Raw genomic sequence first — 24114 nt, 5'->3', positions numbered from 1 at the left:
CTGAGGATTATGATTCTAATTATTCAAGCACAAGCTGATGTTTCAGTGGCTAGTAGTCCTCCCATGCTTAGTTTACACTGCTGCAAAAGTGTTGAATGTTGTGGCATTTGTCCTGATTTCTAACAGTTCAGACGGAGATGAAGACTTCACCATTTTAAACACAAACTTGTCCATCTTGCAGCTTATGTTGCTGCATGCTCTGATCCACACATAGCTCAAAAAATGTGTTTATGCTGCAAGAAATGTAATTGTCAGTTTTCCTTCTAAGCTGGTAGGCAACCATTTGCACTGCTGTCTTTCAGACCAGATGCGGGAACCAAATTTGTGCAAAAAAAAAAATAATTGTACGTTGTTTGAATTGCAAACAGTGTGGTAGACTGCCTGCTTGCTGAGATGCAGGAGTCGTTTCCCCTTCTCCAAACTACAGTGGTGGTAATCTGTCAGCAGATGATTGCCATAGATGATCTGAGAGGTGGCAGCTCTTCTGTGGGGAATAGCATATGCTTATTCTGCACAATAGTTTAGAGCTTTCAGGGAATGACAAGAGAACTTGCCATCTAGTGCAAGATGCCCCTGCTCATTGCAGCAAGTTGGACTAGAGGACCTTTGGGTTGGAAGGGACCTTTAAACTATTCTATGATTCTAGGTGAGTTAGGACTTGAGAGTTTAAGTATCAATTATTCTTTCATGAGAAATGAAACTAACCTTAAAATGCTATGAAGAAGGGAGTTGGACTAGATGATCTTTAAAAGTCCCTTCCAATCCAGACCATTCTATGATTCTCTGAACTTCTTTTTCTTTGCCCATGTCTTTCTCATTCTGGATTCTGCTGTCATACTTACTTTGGGGAAGTTTGTGCTGTCATTGCATGGGAAGCAGCAGAAAGCTTTTTATCAGATTCATACTTCACACGTGTTTAAAGCTCTTAGTCTTTGTACGGTGACAAGACGCTGTGAACATATTTTGCTCATGGAGAAACTGAGGTGCAGACAAATTGAGTTGTGTGCTCAGACTCCCACTGCCAATAGATGAAATAGCTGAAAGTGTGGCCTGAAAGTCATGACTCTTCATTCCTATAACTTGAACAATCACATCCACAGCAGAGAGAGTCCTGGCAGCCTCTTGAAAAAGGATATTCTACTAAGTGTAACTGTATGTCCATAAATTCTGACTTGGTGATCGTTGCTGTTTTCTTAATTGGACAGGTCCTGATGAAAGAAAAGTCAGGTGTTAATGCTGATACTGTCTGCTCCCTCAGCTGCTTTTGCTGTCACTTTGAATAGCACTTACTGGCTGGCTACGGGTGCACATGGTGTCTGTGTGAGGTGGGACCTGTCTTCTCCCAGCTGAGAACACAGAGGTGGATGTGATAGATATTGCAGAGCTCTGTTTTCTCACCTTGCTGCCATGCAAGGCTACTGAACTGGGATGCTCCAGGAGCATGTGGATATGTGGTTCCCCCTTTCTCTAACCAAACCAAGATGCTGCAGTACCTTTTCACTGTGACTGGCCCAAAGTTGTATGGGGTGAAATGTGCAAAGCCAAATCCAGAAAACAGATTTGTATGTATAAATGTGTAGGGGTAGGGAACATTTCCCTTCTGCATTAGAATCGTCATGTTGTTTTTGTCTTTTTTGTATGTGACCTAACAGATGCACAACCAGCGTGCCTTTTAGTCATGACTCAGTGTGGAATTTCAGGTGGCCTTTATGACCAGGATTTTCTCATTTATTCCAGCATAGCATTTGCAGTTTTTCTGGTAGATCTGCTTACCCCCTAATTTGCATACCGGTGTACTATCAGCTTTTTGGCTAGGTCTTTGTTAGAGCAAATGCTTCCAAGAGCATGTCTTCAAATGGTCAGTGTTTCCAAGAAGGGAGGCTCATGCATCAGTCATGGGCTACTGCATTCAATTCCTGCTTGCTTGTGGCTTGAATTTGAGGTATTGACTTGGATTGGTATGTAACATCGATGTTTGCGTCCTGACAATATGAGTAAACTGCTTTTCTGCAGAGAAGACATTGATGTACTCTTGAAGCACTGAGACATTGGTGCTAACGTTTAGCTGGGCAAAAGGATATTTCAGCTGTGGTAATAATGGAAGGGCTTTAATTCTGGGCTGCATTCCTCCCTTTTTCTCAGTGAAAATGAGCACCCCTTTTAGCTATGTTCTGGCTTTTGGAGTGGGAAGGATAGGATGCATTTTCAGGGAGAGAGGGCTCTGCATCAGGTCAGGGGATGCTGCTGTGCTCTGTGTAAAATAGTCCTCTCTGGAGCATCAGCTGTACCAAGGTAGTGAAGCTGGGGAGCATATGTGCAGTGAGCAGGGACTGTACCATGGGAAAAGTGAGTTGTGGAAGAGAGAAGACTGTCCTGTGCACAGCAGAATGAAGCAAGATGTGCAACATGATGCTTCAGTCTTCTCACTGCATTTAACTTTATTTCCTCCACTTCTGATGTTGCAGTCCATGAGTTGGGATTCACTGCTCAGTGTTTTCTTGGAGACTTTGAGAAGCTGAATAAAAATGATATAAAGGAGCAGTAGTGAAACAGGGTTTAGAGCTATTTGGTGCTGCTTAGAGCTGCCAGGGTTCCCTGGTAATCCTAACTTCAGATGATCAGAAATCTGATATGCCACCATATTATTAAATGTGATAGTATCTGCCATTTAAAAGCACAGAGGATTCTCACTTGAATTCTCTCAACTGTGTAAGTGTTGTCTAGTTGAGCTGACAGGACTTAAAGGAACAACTCAGTTTAATTCTGTCAAAGCACGTACAGGATCAAGTGTCAGGTTGAGTGTCTCTAACCATAGAAGATATTTTCTACCGTAATGGGGAGAGAGAGGCAGTGCTGCAGTTCATTTGCCTTGTTGGGTGATTTGTCCTAGGGATTTTAGTCGCTGTAATTACCTCTCTCCCCCTTTCAGTAAAAAAAGGGCTCTGCTGGAAGGGTGCCTTTTTTGCAACATCCCGATATTCTGGCTGCAAGTCTTTACTCCAAGGACAAGTCCTGAGGCTTATTCCTACTTGAAAAGCAACCTGTTTGTATGTTGTTGGCAGCTGAAGATGTGGTATCTAATGCTTGATGAAGTCTCTGAGGTTTTATTTTGCTTTTGTTGGATTCTTTATGTTTAACAAGTCATCTCACACTTCCAAAGAAATTTAAACAGAATCGGTACATGATGTAACAAAGTTTTTTAAAAATCCCCACATTATATGTACGCCATATTTATTCCAATTGCTGAATTCACTTCCCGTCTCCAGAGCATCAAAATCTTCATTGGAAACCCAGAAGAAAGATCTCCTGCTACCCCCACCACTGCCACCCATGTCTCCTGCACATCCCACACCAATGCCAACCAAGATGGCCCAAAAGAGACCCAGAAATGAGAGCGACGAGCTGCTTGCCATGGATAACACTGCCAGGAACAAGAGCAACCACAAGGATCCTTTGTTGTCCAAGTACAAGAAAGCAGAGAGAAATCACTCTGAACTGTCACAGGACATCAAAGTACGTATCTGTTATAAATGACGGGATGTTTCCTGCAACCCATGGGTACTGTGTGATTGTCTTTAGAAAGCATGCTTCTCAGATATTAAAAATGAAGGGAGGTAAACCAGCCACCAGAGAAAGCTCTTTGAAGCATTTTTGCCCCTTTAATGGCTACTTGTGATTGTATGTTGCTAGCCCGAAAGGCTGCAATTGGAACTTCTCTGCTGACTTTCCATCACCTGTTTTCAGCTTGCCAGTGAAACATACTGAGAAGGGTTGACCATGTAAAAACCAAAGGCAAGAGAATCGTGTTTAGGGTAGTAACTGTTTCTGAATGAAGGCAACTGCAAGTACAATATTGGTGTAAAAAGAAGTGCGTTTACAAAAAGAAAGAGTGGATTGCTCAAAAATAAGAAAAAACCAACCTATATCTTTGACTACAACTTGGTTATGTTTTATAGCTTGCTTACAAAATTGTTAATGATCCTTGCAGCTGGATCTTTGCATTTTTGGGTTATAAAATTCAATTATATTGCCGTTTACTGGTGGCTGGGGGTGTGTGGTCTAGGATATTGGGATGTGTGTATGTGCTAAGCCAGACTGTGCATGCTCTATTAGCTGGCTTCTAACTGCTTGTTTTTTCCTGATACTGTAGTTAGTAATGGCGAATCAGCAATTGCTGTGTGGTTAAGCTGGAAATAAGTGTGAATGGATATTACCCATTCCTTCCTTGGCTAGCGGCCATGAAAAATGTGTTGTTTGCAGCCTTACTGCTGTCTTAGCCATTGTGCAAGGAAACCTGCTACTTAATTTCTCCATGCTTAGGAAAACCATGAATGGTATTAAGTCTTACTAGCACTTAGGTAAGAAGCCAAGTTTCCATTTCCACTATTGGAGGGAGTCCTGGAGAAGAAGGTAAGAAGAGGGGGAGAGCCTAGAGAATAGACTGTGCCTGAGACAAACATTTTCTCTTGAAATTTAGGAAAACCAGGCTTTGGAATTGGTTTAGACGTATCTGTCTAACCAGCTTTATCTTTACTCTGTGGTTTTTCCAGGGATCTGCAGAGGATGTCACAAATCCTTTCCCAGTGCCTTCTTTGCCAAATGGTACCTCCAAGCCAAGGAGACCTCAACTCAAGTTTGAAAAGTAAGTTTTTGTATTACATCCTTTGTCTGTACTTTCTAAAGACACCAGGCAAGGCTGGCCTTGCAGCCACTCTGGTGCTTCTTAATGAGCACTTCTTTTGGGAGGAAAGAGAGACGGAGAGATGTCTGAGACCTCCCTTGTACTGCATTCTCACATCTGGGACTTGTCCCACCCACCACAAAGCAAAGTTCTTGGTTTGAGGGAAGCCACTCTAGAAATTAGGTACTTTTTAACTCTGGAGGTGTTTCTTGTGCCTGCCTACAAGTGGTGGGGTTTGGTTTGTCTGATTCTTGACAAGTGGCAAACTCTTTTGCGACAAGGTGCTGGGCAGGCAACTGACTTTTTCTGAGAGGGCATGACTCTCTACTTGCTCATTTTGTTAGTGCGCAGGTGGCTGTGTGCCATTTGCATGGTAAATAGATTATCCCAGTGCACAGAAATGAGTGTGGTCCAACTTTATCGTTGTTTATGCGTTGATTAAAACCAAGGCCTGCAGAAGCATTGGTGACCATATCTCTTGTAAGCAGATAACTTGAATGTAAGCTCTTTTGATCTGAGGTGAGTGTGTACTGCAAAGTTTACCATATGTTTCAATCAAAATGTATTTGTGGTTTTGTACTTGAGGAATGATAGGAGATCACATAGCTACCTTTTCATGGGAGTGAAGAAGTAAACTTGGCCTCAAGTTGGTGGTGCTTTATTTCAAAATATAAATTTTCAATGTTATTCTAACCTAGATTTTTTTTAAGAAATCAGTTCGTTTTCTGCGCATTCAGCTGCTGTGTATTTCTGAACATGCAGACAACATTCATTTAGTGGCTATCATAATTGTAACTTGTGTTTGATAAGGCTGTAACAGGCTTACCAAAACAGGATGTTTGGACTTGTAGTATCCTCTAGATATGAAGGTAAAATTGATAATTATCCTACCCTTTTTCTGTTTCCAGTTTTTCCTCTCTCTTTACCCAATTCAGACAGCGTTCAGTAGGATACTGCTTAGAAGAGGCCAAGAGGCTGAAGCACACAGCTGATGCGATGGTAAGTCTTGGCCTTGTGCTAGAAATGTTAACCAGCTTTTGCATTCGGACCTGATACCTGCGTGCGTGTGAATAAGATTCACTGGCTAATACTACTTCCATACTCCATACTTGGAGTATGTTCAGTCCATATGTTGGGAGGTTGTCTTTATTTGCCAAATGTTCAGACATTTCCCTTTGTTATAAACACATCTAGAGAATATGCCTAGAGAATAGGATTCAGAACTGACGTTGCCTGAGGATAGCAGGCCTCTTTGCTTTGCAGGGCTATCACAAAGTCCTTGGAAGATAGATGGAACAGTTAGTTTTAAGACTGTTTACTCTGAAATGTCAGGATCCTGACGGTAATTGTGTTGCTGGTGAACAAGACTTGGAAGTGCCCTTGGCAGACGTAACTGGCTTTCTCTGCTCTGTGCAGTTTAACGGTGTGCATGAATGTGGGGTTTTTTGCTAATTATGGCTCAGTCACATTACGTACAGTTGCTATTTGCCATTTACCTGTGAAAATGAAGTGAGGGAATACTGCAGTGGGAAAGCCCTATCTGCCTCTCATGAAGCAGGCCTCCAAGATCAGACAATAATATCTAAAAAATGTGAAGATAATAAATTACTCAAGGAAAATGTTGAGCAAGAGGAAGAGATACAAATAGCCAGAGCACATAAAGCTGATGATTGGGACCACATTAGGGGTTCTGTTGAGAACCCTTTAATTATCGCCCATGGGCCTGACTTACATCTTTTTCTTTCTTCAAATCCTGCCTAACTAGGGAGAAGAAAGGAATTCAGGTACACTTAAAAGAAGTAGTTTTTGTCTTAGACTAAAAATGAGAATTTTCTTCCTAATAGACCGAGAAGACTGGAAAGGCCTTTCAGTACCTCGATGCTTCCCTTTCCTTCATTGAATATGGGATTGCCTTGGAATCGGATGCACCAGCACCAAAATCAGCTTACAGCATATTCATCGACACCATAGAGCTCATCAAGTAAGCAGTTTTCAAAGCACGATGGTTAGGCAGCATGTTTGGAGGGGAAGGGTTAGTTGCATTGTTTGTTTGTGACTGTGGCCGCTCTGGATTCCCACTACAGAGCAGAGTTTGGATTGCTGTGCAAACACAAGAGAGAGAGATCATCCAGAGTCACCAGAGACAAATCCTTTGAAATGTTTCAGCATTGCGTATCTGCAGAAGTAGGCATCATGTCCTCCTCAGCATTTGACCCTTGCAGCTGAGGTACACCAGAGGACACTGGTTATGACAATCAAGGACATGAAGGAGTTTTTACTTTATCCAGATCTGAAGTTGCTTTTGCATGTGAGCTCAGTAGTATTTCAATTAAAAAAAAACCAAATGAAGCAACAATATAGCATATCAAAGAACAGTTTGTGCCCCAAAGGTCTTATAGCTTGATTGAAGGCAGATTTTACTGGTTTCTCCCACGCGTCTTTCTACCAGTACACTTTATTGGGGTTTCTTTTAGCAACCTTCCACATTTAGTTTCACAGCCATAGTAGATGTATGTAGGTAGTAGATTGTATGACATATACAGGCAGCATAACCCAAGGACCCACGCATTGGATAGAAGACAGACAGGCATCAGTTTAGTCATATTGAAATTACTGGTTTTCGAGAGTTGATTGACTTCTGGCCTTAGAGCTGAAACAGCTGTCAGGTTTTCTTTGTGGTAGACTTCAAACTTTTAAAATTACGTTGTTTGCTCTCTGGTCTTGATGGACTGTATTTCCAAGCTGCCGTTGTTGCTTTGTTTTCAAAAAGGAGATTTACTTGGTTTTCGGCAAAAACCAGAAACGTTTGCAATAAGATGCCTGTCTTGTCCAGAAACACCTGAATTTATATTTCACCTTTAGTAGCAGGGGCGCCTCTTCTGAGCTCCAGGCCCGTAGGTGGCCCATGGGGGGCAGCTACTTGTAAGGATGTTGCCCGTTAATCAGTGTAAGAGGAGAGTGAGTCACGTAAGGAGCCACATCTGTTCCTGCTTCGTGGAAAACAAGGTGTTTTGAGAGACAGTCCTCTACTCAAGATCATACAAAGCACTTGGTGCCAGGACTAAGAACTCAGGGCAGGTTTCCTGACTTTTGGACTGGTCTTTGAGATAACAGCATGCACTGTTTTTTCATAAACATTGGGACTTCATAGCACTGATGGCTGACAAGATTCTGTTTATTTTGTTTCCTTAGGTTCACCATGACATTGAAATCCTTTATGGACTCCTTAGCATCTTCACATGAAAAAATCTTTGCCGTGTTATGGTGCGTAATGGTTTTTCTATGTCTTCATATTCTGTTTTTAGACTTGATAGAGTGAAAGAACCATTACTTTCAGGGATGAAGGAATGAGTTAAATGGGAATTGGAGTTCAGCAAGGAAAAAAACCCCACAATATAAAAACCAGAATAAACTGGAATATCTTTAAAGTGAGCTGGAGTATCACAAGGGATCACACGTGGAAGGCACAGGCTCTAAAATTTGAGCTGCTGGTAACTTGAGAGTACATGAGGGCTTTCACCTAAGGTGAAAGAATGCGATTTGGATGCCCATGTTTGAGCCATGTAACTGAAGCTGTAGCTGAACATAGCTGAGACACTTCAGGATGGGGGCTTGCTCAGCCTGTGGCACCTATAAGGTGGGCACCTGTTTGTATGAAAGACACAGCCCTTCCTCGTTGGGTTTTTTTTTCCCCTTGTGATTCTTTCACAGTCTTTTTTTTTTTTTAAGATGAGCAGAAGGAGCAGAAATTCTGAGCTTTCTTGACTTTGCAGTACAGCTGATGTGTACCTGCCTCCATCCCACAAGGCTGATGACTGCTGAGCAGGCAGCAGTGAGCATGAACACTGATGCTTGGGTGTGTTTCTGTTCACAGCATGCGCTGCCAGTCCATTCTGCACATGGCAGTGTTTCGTTACAAGAAGGACACCGCAATAAAGTATTCCAGGATCCTGCATGACCACTTCAAGGTAGGGCACATGTATTACTTAGCTGCCAGCTGGATGGCTGCAGCAGTTACTGATGTCAGCTGAATAGCCCAACCTAACAAGAGTTCTGTTCCTTGCTGCAGAGTTCTTCCAGAGTAACACAAGCACCTTCTCCATGTGTTGCAAGGTAAGATTTAAAAATATGTACGTTATAGTGTGTCTATAAGGGTGTAAGTGAAAACAGTAGCTGGAGAGCATTTTTTGGTCTTTAATAGTGGTGCTGAAATTCCAGTTATTTTTCTGCCACCTTGCACAGTATAGATTATTGGGAAATAAGTGGTCTCCCAAGGGCAGTGGTGGAAGCCCTTTTATACCAGTGACTAAAATTAGGTTGGTTGAAGTGGTGGGGGTGAAGCAATGTGATGAAGCCAGCCTGTGTCTGGAAGGCAGGCAGCTGACCGCATTTAGCTTCCTTAGGTCTATAAATAAGTGTGTGTAGGCTGACCTGGCTGCTTTGATTAGGTGTTGGAAAGCTCCAGCCTCCAAAGGTGGGGAGCTTCAGCATGCCTGAAATGGGAAAGTCATTAGGAAAAAACACTTAGATAATCTAGTGAAGGCTTCCACAAGTAGGTATAGATTTTGAAAGGTGGATGAGTGGCCCTTTCTGATGCCTGGTCCTGCTTTTTCTTTTGTCAAGAGGAGTCCTTAGAATTGTGAATCACTTCAAAACCCTTGGCCTTGCACTCGAAGGACAATTACTTATTATGTAGCTGAACACACCTCAGTTTTCAACACTCGATACTGCAGGCCTAGATGATACTGGATAGCTCCTAGCATAAGATAGTCTTGTGACAAGGCTTCTAACTCTGAAGTTAAACGTTCATGATGGTGTTTCTTTCTCCTGCAGAAGCACAGGCATGCCTTCTCCTCATTCTCCAATGCCCTCTCCTGCTGGTTCTGTGAGTTCTCAGCCGGGATCAAATGCTAGCAACTGCAGTGGCAACAGCATTGGCTCTTCAGTCACTGTTCCCTATAATATTCCAAGCATCACCTCTTCCTACGTCAACATCACTTCCTATGTCCTGTATGCTTATGATATTTGGGAACGGGCTGATGCACTGGCCAGGGAGAATAAGGGTAAGTTTTTTGCCCTCTGGCTTTTCTGTCTTACGTGTATGTACTTGCATAAATCCTAACACTCAGTGTAGCAAACACCATACCTAAAGATCAAAGCATTAAGTATGTTGAAATAGACAGCTATGGTATATTGGCAGGTTATTGGCAGAGAAACTTGGTGGTGATATATTGATGAATGTTCCAATTAAAAGGTTGTCTTGGCATCCTCAAATATCTAAGAGCTAAGGGATGAGGGTATCAAGTGCAGGAAACCAGCCAACTCTCTTCATGGTAACACAAGAAGCATAAGGGGTTTTTGCTGTTTGTTTTTCCCTTTGGGGTGCTTAGCTTTTCTGAGTTGATTCACTTGCTTTAAAAACAGCTTTTTGGCCTTTTGTTTTAGTTTGTTTGTCAAACTTCCAGGTTTTTTTGTCTTGAAAACAGCGAAGCTGGCTTCTTTCCCTAACAGAGAAACTGAGCAGCACTTGAATTGGAGTCCTTGCTGGGCACATGACCAGTACTTGCCAGTGGCACTTCCTAAAATTGCTGCTACTTTTTTTATTTTGCAGTTTTGTTGTTAAAAATGTTGTATTGTCCTGTGGTACAAGCCGTGGTGAATAAGCGAAAGCCCTAGAGTGGGTGCAGTTCAGTCTGTAACCTGCCATCCCACATGGCATTTGCAGTGTCATTTTTCATAAAACACAAAGTTTCCTGAACTACTGTGGGCAAAGGGATGTATTGCCACAATCTGTTGGCAAACTTGCAAAAGACAATAAGCATAATGTGCCTGGCTGAATTGTTGGAAGGCTGTAAAAATACTCATGCTAATAAGGCAGTTGCTGAAATTCAAAAGGCTTTGCAAGTCACCTTTGAATAAAGTAACTCCAGTTGTTGGCTGTCCTCTGAGCAAATTCGTGCTCATAGTAGCAATTCATGTGTAGCATTTTGGATTATATCCTCAAAGGTCTGATAAAAGACTGTCACACAGAAGGAGCAGTGAATGCTGCTGGTAAGCTAGAGGAATGAGTCATGGAGGAAAACCTGTGGGAGGGCAGTCTGAGCACAATCTTGCATCAGTCAAGACTAAATTCAAAACCTGCTCTGCTTTGCTGTTTTAATGCAGGAGAATGATGACTGGGACAGTAAATACTCCCAAGGGAGAGGATCTGTGCAGGAGAACAGTAAATACTTATGTAGGCTTGGCAGTTGTTGTCACTGTTCAGGACAGTGGAGGAGTTTCAGAACTGGACCTTGTTGATATTCAGTGTAATGTACAGATGCCAAGAAGTACAGAGAGTGACTACATAAAACTGAAGAAAAGGCCACATCCTTGATTCTTTTATGCAATTCGTAGGACATAAGAAGAGGAAAGAGCAGTGGTCTTCTGCTATCAAGTTCCCTTAAACAGGGAAGACATAAGTTAGTGGAAAGCAGTTAGTTTTAATTGATCTCCAAGTTACTTGTGCAGACCTGAAGCACTTTCTGGCAGGTCCACAACCAGGTGCTTCCAGCACAGGACCCAGCTCCTCGCCATAATTAGAGCAGCACTGTGGATCATGAGGCTGTAACAAGTTGTTTTCTGGCCTCTGATCTCCCACAGCAAGGACAAACTGAGGTTGCACACATGCATGTGAAGTCACTCTCCTTTCACACAGTGCTGTGGTCACAGATCAGATTATCTTCTGTTTGCTCAGGTGGGGGGTTTGGACTCCTTGTCTATGCTTACAGCTCTTCTGTTCCCCCATGGAAGGAATGGATACCTATGTTATAAACAAAAGGAGGAAAATCAGGGGAAATGTGTTCTCTGCTTCTGAATTGGAAAGTATTGGAATGAAAGCTTTGTTTTCTCTGCTTCTGAAGAGTTTCTTGCACAGCCAAGCAGAAATTTTCAGCCTCCAGGTTCAATCTTTGTGTGTAAGAAGGGAAAGCTGAGAATGGCCAGTTTCTGCAAAGGTACCTGGCAACATGATCGAAGCTGGAGGGACTGAGGGACTGGGATGAGCCCATGTCACTGGAAGGCAGGTTATGCAGAAATGTCTTGGAAAGGTGACTGGAAAGGAATAGGTGTGATGATTTCCTATAACTCGCTGTCACCTGCACAGATGATTGCCAGCACAGCGCAGGCTGTGCAGCCTGCCGGCACCTCCCGGCAGGTTCAGAGCCATCTCCTGCCCATGCAGGAGGAGGAATACGGTGCCTGAAGTTGGTGGCGGGATAGGAGAACTCTGTTAAAACTGCCTGACATGCTCAGCCGTAAGCAACCCAAATCAGAGCTGTATAGCCTGGCAAGCTGTACAAATTTTTAAGCCTGTTCAGTTGAGAAATCATGATGTCTCCAAGGTTTGATGATGGATGAAGGAAAGGAACCCGTCTGATGACAACTGTGTGTGCTTCTGGGCATCGCTCAGAAAGACAATAAAATTTGGCCTGTTTAAATCTGGGGGAAGCACGCAGTAGGGACTGGGGTGTGAACACCCAAATTTTTGCCCACCTACAATGGAGTCTTGATGTCCTTTTAAAGCCAGCACTTGGGGAGACAGCTCAGTGTGTGTGTGCGTGTGAGTGCATTTTCCTCTCACGTGCTCTGCCTCGGGTGCTTGTTGCGCTTCCCTGCCTTCTAATATTGCTGAGCTCTCTGCATTAACAATGTGTTTAACGGGACTTGCTGACTGACAGTGTGCTGCTATTGTCGCTCCTCACTGCCCCCTTGTCTGTCAGACATGCCTGTTGTGTGAAACCAGCCAAATGTTTTCTCTCTCCCTCCCCTTTTTACAGAGTTTTTTGCTGAACTCGGCACAGCGACATGCGCTCTGGCACTGAACAGTAGCATGACTGAAATGGTACACTACACTAGACAGGGTTTACAATGGCTGAGACTGGAAACAAATACGCCTTAACCGGTGCTCCAGGTGGATAAGTACCTTGAACTTTTTTGCACTTTTGAAGCCTCAGAAACAGTCTGACTTGTTGAATTATTGGATACAAAGCACCTGCAAGGGAAAATAAATCAAGGTGGAAGGGATCTGGTTACACTGGAAAAACTTTGAACTATATTTTTAGGGCAGCACTTTGCTGTCTTGAAAAAGAAGAGATGGAGTGCCTCAGTATTGATGGCACCTTCCTTTAAAACAACAAAGTGCAATGAATTGTGTGAATGGCTCAATATATTGATGGTCTATAAACATTTCTATTTTGAATAACCAGCAGGACAATAATCACATGAAGAAGTGCCGATAAGAAGGAAATCTGCCTCCAGAAGTTATTATGCAACATCCCACAGTCTGCAACAATTGTGTGCCCAGAAGACATGTTAGAGAAGTGGTTTTGCAAGCACGGATGCAATCTTTGGTGTCTTTGTTCCTCAGATGGCAAGTAGCAACTTCATCAGCACCGAACAGCGTTATGTTACAATAAAAACAGCAAAGTTGTCTGCCTTGCCTGCTTTCCAACCTCACCTTCTTGCATTTGTCAGCCAGCTGCTGTCCTGAGAGTTGGGGGAAGCCACTGCCTTCAGTGCTGCAAGTTCACTTTTTAAGTCATCGCTGCTTTGGTCTTCCTCCTTGCCATGCACTCACGTACACACATGCCCTTAGCACTCGGACTGTGTTACTTAGGCCCTTGCTTGGTTTAAGCCTCGTAAGCCAAACACAGTTGGGGAGGCAAAATGACCAGATGTGGTTGGAAACAGCTCTGCCTGTCTTCTGTGGTGGAGGGACATCACTCACACTGAGGACCCTTGTCCAGTTGCTTTTTGTCGTTTCAGTGGGTGGGGGTGGACAGCTGTACTGGGTCACTGTGATTGCTTGGACATTGTTCTGAGTCTGAGAGCTTACATGGGGAGGAATCACTTCTGTTTAAGGAGGGACTAAGTGGCTGAATGTGGAACATAAAACAAATTTTGCGTTTGGATATTTGCCTGTAACTGTTGCTGGTCTCAGTGAATATCTAAGCAGGATTTGGTACCAAAGTAGGACATCCTTCATATGGGAGATAACTCATGTGCTCTTTCTCAACCAAACTACAAGAATGGGTCCAGCAACTTAGAAATCGGTCAAGGGAACACGAAAGGGAATAATTAGCTGTTTGCAAGCATTTTTTCCTTGTCAGGAGCTGCATTTTTGAAATTGCATTTTGCAGGTAACAGTAACAGTGAAGGCAGCATCAATGACATTTGCGTATTCAGTAAGATGACATCCTTCTCTACCCAAAGATTTCCTGTTGTGTGACAGCAGCGTCCTGCCATCCTCATATCTAAGAGTGTGCCTTAGCCCTCTGGTCCCCTCTCACATCCCTTGCCCTATCTCTGACAGACCCATGGGAGTGGCAAAGAGAAGGATGGTATCCCAGAGCAATTGTGCTTACAGGAAAGAATTACCCCCCTTTTCAACGTAATTTCAGGATGGAGGAACAGGTCTGCAGGCATGCAGCAGTACGCCCTTTGTAAAAAAAACCTGCTTGTGGTTTTGAGGCTCACAAAAATGGACAGTAAATAAATATCAGCAAAAGGTCTGCATTTCCAAAAGTAGTTTCTGTAGAACTGACCCCTGCCAAGGGGAAGCCTGGACTCATCTCACCTCTGGGAGGAACTGACGGGAGAGTGGTGCAACTCTGCCCTAGTCCAGAGCATGAGGGAACGTTCCTCTTGCATCCTGTGGCAGCACAGGATCACCAGGATCCTGGCTGGGTCTTCCACACCTTCAAGGGTCTGTCCTTTTATGTTCACTTTATTAAAAGCCTTAGTGCATTTCAGGGATGAGCTGTCCTAACCAGTGGAAGGAAGGTCCATGTCACCCCCTCCCCATTTTACCTATCAAACTTCTCCTGCACTCCTGCTCTCTGGAGGAGTGACTGCTCAGAGTAAGCCAGGGACAGAGAGGGACTTAGCATTAACTGTTTTGTTCTCAGGAAGCACGTGGCCTGAAGGCTTGACGTACACTTTGGAGCTCGATTCCATACTAGCGGGTCATTGCCTTCTTCTGACTTTGTTTTCAAACAAAGCTATTTTTAGGATGACCAGCTGAGGAGGAGAGGAGGAAGGAAGGGAGGAAGAAAGCTTTATTGAACCTGAAAACTGCTATGGGAGTCTGCAAGAGCCATAGCAGAGTGTTAAGGGTAAGGATAAGTTGAGGCAGGGACACAGGTACTTTCATTTCCCATACACCTATCTCCCTCCCTGCTGCCAGGCCAGGTTCCTGTTGGAGAGCTGCTTGCTCACAGCTTGCCCTGCGTGTGGCTGTCCCTGTCCTGCATCCAGCTCAGCACAGCCTGCAGGTGCTAATCATGATAATCTGTTGCCCTGCTCCTAGGAAAGCTCATGCAAGGGCATCAGGCAAGCAAAGTCGATAAGGAGACACCCAGTGAAGGCAGATGAACTACTGGTATTTGCTTCTTTATAGTTGGGAAAAGGCAGTGTGTGCTCTGCTACTGCTACCGTGCAGAGGCGATCGTGCAAGGGCTGTTCCCGCTCCAAGGGCAAACTCCCGTGGGCTTCGGAGGAAACGTGATCATGGGCAGTTCGTGTCTTAGGCATGTGAGGGGCTCTATGGGGGGTCTCGTTTCAAAAGCAATCTGGGGAAGCATCAGTACTGAGCTACATAGCAGGAAGCTATGTTTTGTTTCAGATCATGGAGAAGACTGTTTAAATAATAGGTGATTTTTTAAAAGCCATTGTATTTCAACCTTAAGCCAGGTCAGAGGCCTGCAAAGGGTTAGGAAAGATATTCATTGTTTTCATTTGGGCCTGTTGAGGCCTAAAAAAAAAAAAACAAAACCACAAACCAAAAAACCCACAAAAAAACAGAAAATGAACGAAAAACCCCCCAAACCAAAACAGTGGAGGAAAAAGCGTTTTGCATTAGGAAACAAAACCATAAATCCAAGGAAAAACAGAGGTGATGGTTGAGTCCCAGAAGGAGAGGAGGCAGCTATGGTTGCAAAGCAGCATCATTTCCATGCAATATTTATTTAGAAGAAATAATACATGTGTTGAAATTGTCAAATGTTCTATTTTTAAGATGCCATTTATTTAATAGTTGAAAACCCCACTTATGTGGAGATAGCAATCTCTTCTGTAAATGAAAGTCAAAGTCTGACGCAATGTCCTTGTTTTTGGTTTTGTCCTCTCCCCTCCCTCTTGGTTCCCATTATAAATCTGTACATCTTAAATTTATTTTAGGGATGTATGTCCCTCTTGTAAATAACTTTTTCTGCCCTATGTGTGATGGAGTTTCCGAGATGGTTGATCCATTCATATGGGGAAATAAACAATAAATGAAGTAGTCTATTTGTTATGAGTTGTTGCAAGAGTCCTCATGTTCTCAGCTTCTTGTAGAGAAATTGTAATTTGCCTTTTCTCTCTGGATGGTCTTAGTGTTTCCCTTCTGAATGAGGTTTAAGTATGAATTTCTGTACAAGAAGTCTCTGTTTCAATTGCTCCCCTGTTTATCGCCCCTTGCCCTTTCCTTCGGGAACAAGAATGGGTGCAAATCTAGATGCTCAGTGTAGTAGGAGGGTCACAACTCAAGGCATTTGCCTCCTATCCTCCCAAAACGGATTCAGGCAAGACTGTGCTGGGGTCCGCTGCTGACGGCCAGCAGAGCCTGGCGCTGAGCACTTGCTGACAGGAAAATCCCACGGGTTGGTTTCATGCAGTCCAACGAGTTAAATGAGAAAACGAGACAAGGTGCAGAAATGATGGTTGAAGTGTGCTGCTCTGTGTTTGCCACAAAGGTGTTGGAGGGCTCTGTGCTGGGAGGGAGGGTCTGCTCAGGTCTAGTTCATGGATATGTTTCTGAAGTGCTACGAGGAGGATTTCCCTCAGGGAATCCTGCAGGATTTCATGCCCCGTGGTAGCTCTGCTTCTCATGGGTTGTGCAAAGTGATCTCTTTGCAATGGCCTTACACTTCTTGTTTGGGGCTTTTCCCACTTTTTATTTTGTGTCGGGCAATGTAACTGTTCCTTGGAAGGATAATTTTTGCATCTCTCTATGCACTATTGTGATATAATTTGTGTGTATAATTCAGGTCCTTTCTGCAACAAGCATTGCACCTAAGATGTTTGCTAATAATGGATGTGGGTTTCTAATGTAGTATGTAAATTGTAGAGGATACTGAAACCTGTTTTAATACCCACTAGGTATGTTGCTGTTACAGGTGTTGTATATAGAAATGTACACTTGGGGGGGGGGGGCAATGCACTTTTTCACTGCACACTTAAAATCCCAATGTCAAAATCAGTATTGAAGTAAGAACAAAAGGAAAAAATATCTAGTTAGTGGAACAAAAAGAAATGTGAAACATCCTCAGATGAGCATCTAGTGGGATTTTTAGCTACAGACTAGACAGAAGGAACTTGGTGGTGTGTTTGCTCAGGCAAGGTGGGACTGGGACTCAGTCTGCTGCCATCAATTAGCTTTTCAAGTAGCATGAAACCAGGTCAGCCCCAGGCTGGTTGCAAGATGCATGGAGGGTAAGAAAAGAGCGTGGGAAGATAGCTTGTGGTTGTGGCCATACATATGCGGATTAAGCGTCTGTGAATTTTGTTCTGGTTTCTGTGGGGTGCGAGGGGTAGTTGGACACAAGCTGTCTTGTCTGCTGGCTGGGGTGGAGCTGCTTTTCCTGGGTCCCTTGCATTCTCTGTCCCACCGTTTCCTTCCCCCCTGCACCCTGAAAGGTATGTTTCCTACACTCCTTGCTTGGGGCAAAAGCAAGGAGGGTTAGTTTTGGAGGTGGGATGGAGAAGGGGAGCAGAAGGAGGGATGCAGAGGAAGGAGGTGTGATGTGCCAGCAGGAAGGTTATCCAAAAGTCAGGGATGGAGAAGGGAGCAGGAGGCCGTGGGGCTGCAGCTGGTGTCGACCGCCCCGCTCGGCTTTCGGCCCAGGGCAGCAGCCCCCCCTATGCTAGAATGGCCACAAATATTTTGGGGCTGTTTTCCAATAATATTTTGTTGTTGTTTGTTTATTTATTGAGCCTTTATTGACCAAACCTAATTTTGCATTTGTGTTTAACTTATTTTGAGATTAGCTTGCTTTCTCTCTTTGGCTTGGCTTACCCTTTTCAAAAACAAGTGTTATTTTTGGCAAAACAGCTGCATTAAAGTTGATTGCAGTTTCTCAGCCCTGTGCTGCTCTCCAAACACTAAAATAGCCCATTGGCAGCCTGTGCTTTCTTTATATTAATTGCACTTTTAGTAACCCCTGTCACTACCTGAAATCAACAGTGTTCCTGGGCCGTCGTCAGCGTTTCTGAATGTGTTTCCGTAAACTTTGTGTTCCTGAAACAAGGACTTGCATGCGTTACAACAGCAGCATGCAATCACTGCTGTTTTGCGATGTGTTTTATCAAGGTGCAGGGTTCCTGGAATTCCCGCTGGGTTTTTTTCCTCTCCTACTCAGTATCGCTGAGGTTGAGGTTTTCTTTGGGTCCAGCATTTCAGATCATAGCAATACAGCAACGTTGTCCACTTCTGTTGAGCCAGCAAAACCGCACCACAACCAGTAGCTTTTTTCTGTTCTCTTTCCATATTTGAAGGCATGTATCAGCCTGTATGTGGTCTGTGGCAGCTGAAAGGTATTTCTGAGTTGCTCCAACCTGTGCAACTTTTTGCTTGTTACACGAGGTGCAGCAGGCTCTGATATTGCTCATGAGCTTTACTCGCTGTTCAGAGAAGAGCTAGTTAGGGTTCAGGGTCAGGTTTTGTCTTTGTCTTGTTTTTCCAGAGAGGCCTGGGAAATGGGGTTGAGCAAGGCACAATCTGCAAAGCAGGGCAGGAGCTGAAGGTTTTGTGGTGGCATTTTCTTTGCCGTGTGAATATGTACGGTAGTGCCGTGGGTGCCGGCAGTGTCATCAGGTCTCTGGGCAGCATGTGAATTGTGGCATGCTGGTCAAACCGCTGCTCATCTGTTCAGCTGCCAGCCATCCTGTTCTTGCATTTCTGGGTCATTTCTGTGGGATTTCTAATACAACTGTTTTCATATAGTGTTGGGTTTTTTTCCTTTTTTTCACCCTGCTTTATTCATCATCTTAGAGTGTAAATGAAATCTGCAAATCTCAGCGAAAACGTCCTTAAAAAGTACCTGTCAGATTTCCTGAACATGGAACATTGGTCTTAAATCTGTTAAATTGTCCTTGTCCCGTGTGGAGTGACGCCAGTCGTCCCTCTCAGAGCAGCTCTTTGCGTGCTGGGACACAGCAGTGGCCTGGATGCCGGAGAGGTGTGATGTCTTGGAAGCCCCAGGGAGAAACAAGAATGCCAAACCTCTTGCAAAATGGAGTCTCCACCTGGAAAAAATGTGCAAATAAGTGAGGGGAGGAGACTGATGTGTTTGACTTCAGCACTGAATCCGCTCTCTGAGGCTTCTGTGAAGTAGAAGTAGCTGCCTTTTATAGTCCTTGAAAAAGACAAAAATCTGATCTGTGATACAGCTTAAAAAAGGTAAAAAAACCAAACCCAACTCTCCAAAGAAATTGTGCCACAGATCGTTTGTTTGTTTGTCTTCTGTACTGAGGATGAATTGCTGTGTGTGTGTGTGTATATATATAAAAAATTAAAATATGAATTTTGACTTGCTTGTCTTCAAGTTCTTCAGACGAAAGAGATGTTGGTCAAAATTGTAAGGATGAAATGAAAACCAAGCTGCCTGGGGAGGGGGATTTTCTTGTTTTGCTGATCTGAAGCTGAGATATCTTACTGTCCCCTGCGCTCTGTTCACACACAGTTGCACAAGCACAGCCCCTGGGTGCAGCTTCGCTCAGAAGTGAGGGTTGATGTGGCCGTGCAATGAGGGATTGTGCTGCACATCTTCTTTTGTATGTGGTTGAATTTCTTTAAATGCTCAGCAGCACGAACTTGCCACTGTCTTCACCTTGTTGCCACCTGTTGAGGAAAGATATCAAAATGGTGTGTTCCAAGTTTTTTAACCTTGAAGTTTGAAATTCAGCTGTCTATCCTGATAATGGGTGATGAACGCTGGGATTCATTTGTAAGTACTACTTCGGCAAAATATTCAAGCATGTTTCCAAATCCCATTTATTTTGTCTCAGACTGGGGCATGTTTTTACAGGTTTTAGAGGTGTTCTTGGGAGCTCTGGATACCTGGTACACATGTATTTTCCTTTTTTCCTCTCTCCTAATGACTGCATGCATAGTAGTCCGATGCTGCCTCTGTCTTTTGGTTGATAACATGAAAAAGAAGACAGAATTAGTCTTCTGTTTTATGGGCTCGTTTTGTCTGACAGCTTTAACCTTCTTTCAGTGAGGAAAAAATTAGTTAAGGGCTGTTACTAACCTGCTAAAAACCAGTCATCAGTGGGTGTGAATTGGCACCACACACATGCAGAGGGATGAATCTCAGCCTGACCCCAAGGGACTGGAGATAGCCCCCCCTGCCCCTCCCCGGCTAATGAGTCCAGCAGGGCTGTGCCGTGTGCTTCTGTGGCCGGGGGCTTTATGGAGCAGGGCAAGTGTATGCCCACATCAGCTTTCCTTTTTTCCCCTCTGACAGACTCCGGTGGAGGGAGCGTTGGCGTGCCTTAGAGCAGTGTTGGTGCCAAGGTGAAATGGGCTTTGACTAAAAGCCAAAGTGCGTGTGCGTGCAGGCATTGCAAGCAGGAGAAGAGAGTGCCTGGAGCAGAGGGGCTGGCCCTCGGGGGAGCGTGGTGGTGTAGGTCTTTGGTGGTGTTTAGGTAAGATGGATTATGGTTAGCTGACCAAGGGGTGCTTCAGCAACCCACGTTGGGTAGGGAGTGATAAAAAGCAAAGGAAACAGTGCCAGATGTGAGGGGCTGGGAAAGGTGGAGGTGAGAGGGAGGCGTGGCGGTCTCCTGGAGGTAGAAGGAAGACCTTGGGAACCAAAGGGCAGTAGCAAGAGCAGCTAGGATGGCCACTGAGGGCAGGAAGAAAAAAAGGCTGTTCGGCTCTGCTCTTCCGTTCCTGTCCTTTCTGTCCTGCATCGACCAAGATTTTGGCTGGGGAGCTGGCAGCCACTTGTACAAAAGAAAAGTAAGAAGCAGGAGGAGAAAGTTGCCATGTGGCGTAATGTGTGATAACAACGTGACATCTAAATGCAATTGTATTGGCAGCTGTAATGTGCCCTTTGCTTCATCTGGCGGCCGTTCAGCTGGAGATCTGACTTGGACTCTGTCAGAACAGCGCATGCATTTGCAATTACTTTCTCCCAGCACCCTGTGCTGAGTTAGGTGTGCTGACTTGCACTGTCCTATTTATTTTCTTTCTTGGAAAATGTGTGTAGGAGAAGATAATTTGCTTATGATTCTTGGCCCAGGTTAAGTCTTACCCATCAAGCAAATGAAGACACACAAATGTTTCTCGTTGGCTATGTAACCAGAGCCAAGCCCTGCTGCCACTCCCAGGAACGGCTATAACTGCATAGTTGCCTGCTTAAAGTATTAATTTTCAGGACCATTAATTTAATAAGCATCAGAGAAATTCTCCTGTGGGATGCTGCCAGGTAGCAGGGGCGCTTCAGAAGCCAGGCAGGCAGCCGTAGCCACACGTGTGTTCTCTTCATCACAGCCCAGTGCATGTGTGTCTTATTATCTCTGTCAGGATGCTGGCTGCTGCACCACCTAATGTAGGTTGTGTGCACTCCTTGAAAGATCAAGTCACCGTTTCGGTCGAAAACTTAAAGCAGGTATGTATTTGCATGGGCTTTTTGCTTGAAGTGATGGAACACGACAACCGCTGCAGACCAAACAAGTCAGATGGCAGAAATTACATACCTGCCTGTTGACTTTTTGGGTTTGGGGGGGCCGGGGTTGGTCCTGGAACAGCTTTGAAATGAAACTGTCTGGAATCCAAGGAGTTGCGTTAAAATGCCGCGAAGTGGCAGCAACACCAACCTTGCTGACAGAGCCAGGAAAGAATTACAAATATAAGTTTCGTCTCCTGGCTAGGAGCGCTTTATTTGCTGCCAGTTCCAGTTGAGAGAACATACAAAGGTTTAGAAAACAAATACAGATGTGGTAAAAGTAGCCAGCAAAAAATTGAAGTGTAGCATCTGGAATAAAGTACTTGGGTTTGCAAAACTGTGCACTACAGCAATGTTGGAAAGTTTTAAAAGCAGTTTCAGCCTAAATGAAGATAGAAAGCCCCATTTATCTGTGGGAGTAATCTGGAGTTATGGACTTTCCAGGAATCTGTTCTAATTAAGCTTGAAGAGGTTAATTGGCTAAATTTTCATCGCCTGATGACAACTTGTTTGTAAAATGAATGTCAGTGTCATTTGGTGTCAGAGCCATGGTCCCATCACACAAGATCACACTGAGCATTCTGCAGCTGTCTCAGCAGACAAGAGCAGACACGCAGCAAATGAGGTCAATGCAACCGCTTCTGTTTCTCATTGCGGTTCAGGGCAGTTACGCTGGGCTGGAGTTGTTGGGAAGCTGCGCAATCAGCGTTGCGTTCTGAGCACTCCATTTTATCTTTAACAAACCTTTATGTACTCAGGAGCTGCCGAGTTGGGGAGGCCTGCTCCCCATTCCTCAGTATTTGCCATTTTTAGATGTTTTTGCCTGTTGCCGTGAATTTTCTCATGCAGCTTGTTTCCAACTCCTAGAAGAGATGGAATCACTTCAGAGTCAAAATACTGTTGCAAGTGGAGGCAAGACACAGAACTGAGGTCATGCAGTTGGGACACAGGAAGGCAGCCTCAGTTTAGGTGAGCGCACACAAAAGTTCAGAGCAGCGAAGCGATCTCATAAAATTTCCTGGGGCTTTGATAGCCTTATTGCTGCTGGACATCTTTTTTTGATGTCTGCATCTCTTTTGCTAGCACTTGAATGCAGTCTGAGCATAAAGAGGCTGTTCAGCCCAAGCTTTGGTTTCAGAATCTGCTCCCAGTCATGCTGGCGACAGTTGTGCTTTTATTTAATTACCTTCCCACTGCTCTAAAAAAAGAAGTGTCTTACCAGATCACAAGCAAGAGTAGTTCCTTGGTTTTGACGAATAAATTGCTTCTGACATGCTCAGTCTGCCCTATGTGTGTGCATGCTACACGGGTTAACAACACTGGCAGTGCAATAACTGCCCCCCAGATTTGACCGCATCTGAAAGAAGATCCTGGAGACAGACACGGGATCCCTCCAGTGCCTGGCTGGGATCACTGTTGCCTCCTGCTTCTGTGCAGCAACCCAAGGCCATCGGTTGACCGCTTGTTCATTATGTTGCATAAATACATGGTGTGTGCAAAGCCCTCTGCGAAGCTTCGGTTATTTGCAGGGCTGCATCCCCCTCTACAGGCAGACATTTCAGTGAAATCATTTTGTCTCAGCTGGTGTTCAAAGAGGAGGAAAATCTGTAGTCTTTCTGATGGGACTGAGTGCATGCAGGTATTTTGTTTATGTTTTAAAATATGCAAGTAGCACACGCATCACCTTCTGAAGTAGTCTGTCCGCATCTGAATATTTTGGCAGGATGTCTAATCCAAATGGTTTTGCTGCAAGCATGGCTCTATTAGGAATGAGATGCCTTTGGGGAAGAGCAATATTAAAAAGTATTCAAAGCTTTGAAAGTACAACCAAATTCTCACACTCCCCTTTGAACATAAATAATAAGGAATGAATCTAAGATTATTTTGAAAGTATGTATTTTACAAAATTGAAATAAGCACTAATACATGCAAGATCCTTGCATCATCATGGTATTATGGTATGGCCTGAAAAAAAATACAATCAGAAATTACTATTTTAATGTAGCAATCAGAAATCTAACTTAAAGGGAAATCTCTGTCTTTGTATTGATCTTCCATACATAAAAGTGCTCAGACTAAAATTTCCTGAGGACAAACCTGGCTGTGGGTGGCACAGCAGATGATGTGCTGTCCTTGGGAGGAAGTGGGAAGCCACAGACTGAGGCCGAGGTGAGCAGCAGTGTTGTGCGTGAGGGCTGCTGTGGGGCAGCAGGAGAGCTGCGATGGGAGGCAGCACGTCCCAGAAGCTGGGGCAGCAGTGGGGCAGACAGGCAGCAGGGTGATCCATAAGCACTGCCTGCACACACATGAGTGAGTGAAGATACATGCCCAAGGGGGCTGGTCAAGAGTGGTCCAGAGTCTGGTCCTGCTCCTCCCAGAAGCCTGTGACATGCTTAAACTCAGTAGGCTGTAAACTTGGCTGTGAGTAGCTGTGACTACACTTGATTCTTCCAAAAGGATTTTTTTTCTTTGTGTTTAAAGAATATACTAATAGACATCTTTGGGTTTATGACTTTTATGGATGAGGTCGGCTCTTACGCTGCAGGGAAAAACATCATTAACAGAAGCAGTAACAATAGCACATTTGGGATCAGACATGCATCGTGTTTAGAGGCAATGATTTCACAACCCTGAACGTTTAAAGACACTGCTATCATCACAAATCCTGAATTTAGTTTTAAA

The 24114-nt window shown here is 44.2% G+C and overlaps 1 protein-coding gene across 2 annotated transcripts in view; it reads left to right on the top strand.

Moving 5' to 3' along the window:
* AFF1 (ALF transcription elongation factor 1) overlaps positions 1-15538 on the top strand; it is a 97281-nt gene extending 81743 nt beyond the window's left edge. Inside the window, exons 13-22 of one of the 2 annotated variants that reach the window (XM_075751327.1) lie at positions 3267-3513; positions 4551-4642; positions 5617-5680; positions 6526-6662; positions 7874-7945; positions 8556-8649; positions 8751-8794; positions 9515-9744; positions 12499-12632; positions 12928-13177. In XM_075751327.1, the coding sequence (XP_075607442.1) occupies positions 3267-3513; positions 4551-4642; positions 5617-5680; positions 6526-6662; positions 7874-7945; positions 8556-8649; positions 8751-8794; positions 9515-9744; positions 12499-12620 (1102 nt within the window). In that variant the 3' untranslated portion in view covers positions 12621-12632; positions 12928-13177. Of the gene's footprint in view, positions 1-3266; positions 3514-4550; positions 4643-5616; positions 5681-6525; positions 6663-7873; positions 7946-8555; positions 8650-8750; positions 8795-9514; positions 9745-12498 lie in introns of both variants that reach the window. The other variant, XM_010299036.2, reaches the window with a different exon arrangement.
* The last annotated feature ends 8576 nt before the right edge of the window (positions 15539-24114 follow it).

The sequence above is a fragment of the Balearica regulorum genome, chromosome 4 (genome assembly GCF_011004875.1).
Source record: "Balearica regulorum gibbericeps isolate bBalReg1 chromosome 4, bBalReg1.pri, whole genome shotgun sequence".
NCBI classification, from domain to species: Eukaryota; Metazoa; Chordata; class Aves; order Gruiformes; family Gruidae; genus Balearica; species Balearica regulorum.
The sequence above is the reverse complement of the archived record's forward strand: the minus strand, read 5'-3'. Positions and strand labels throughout refer to the sequence as shown.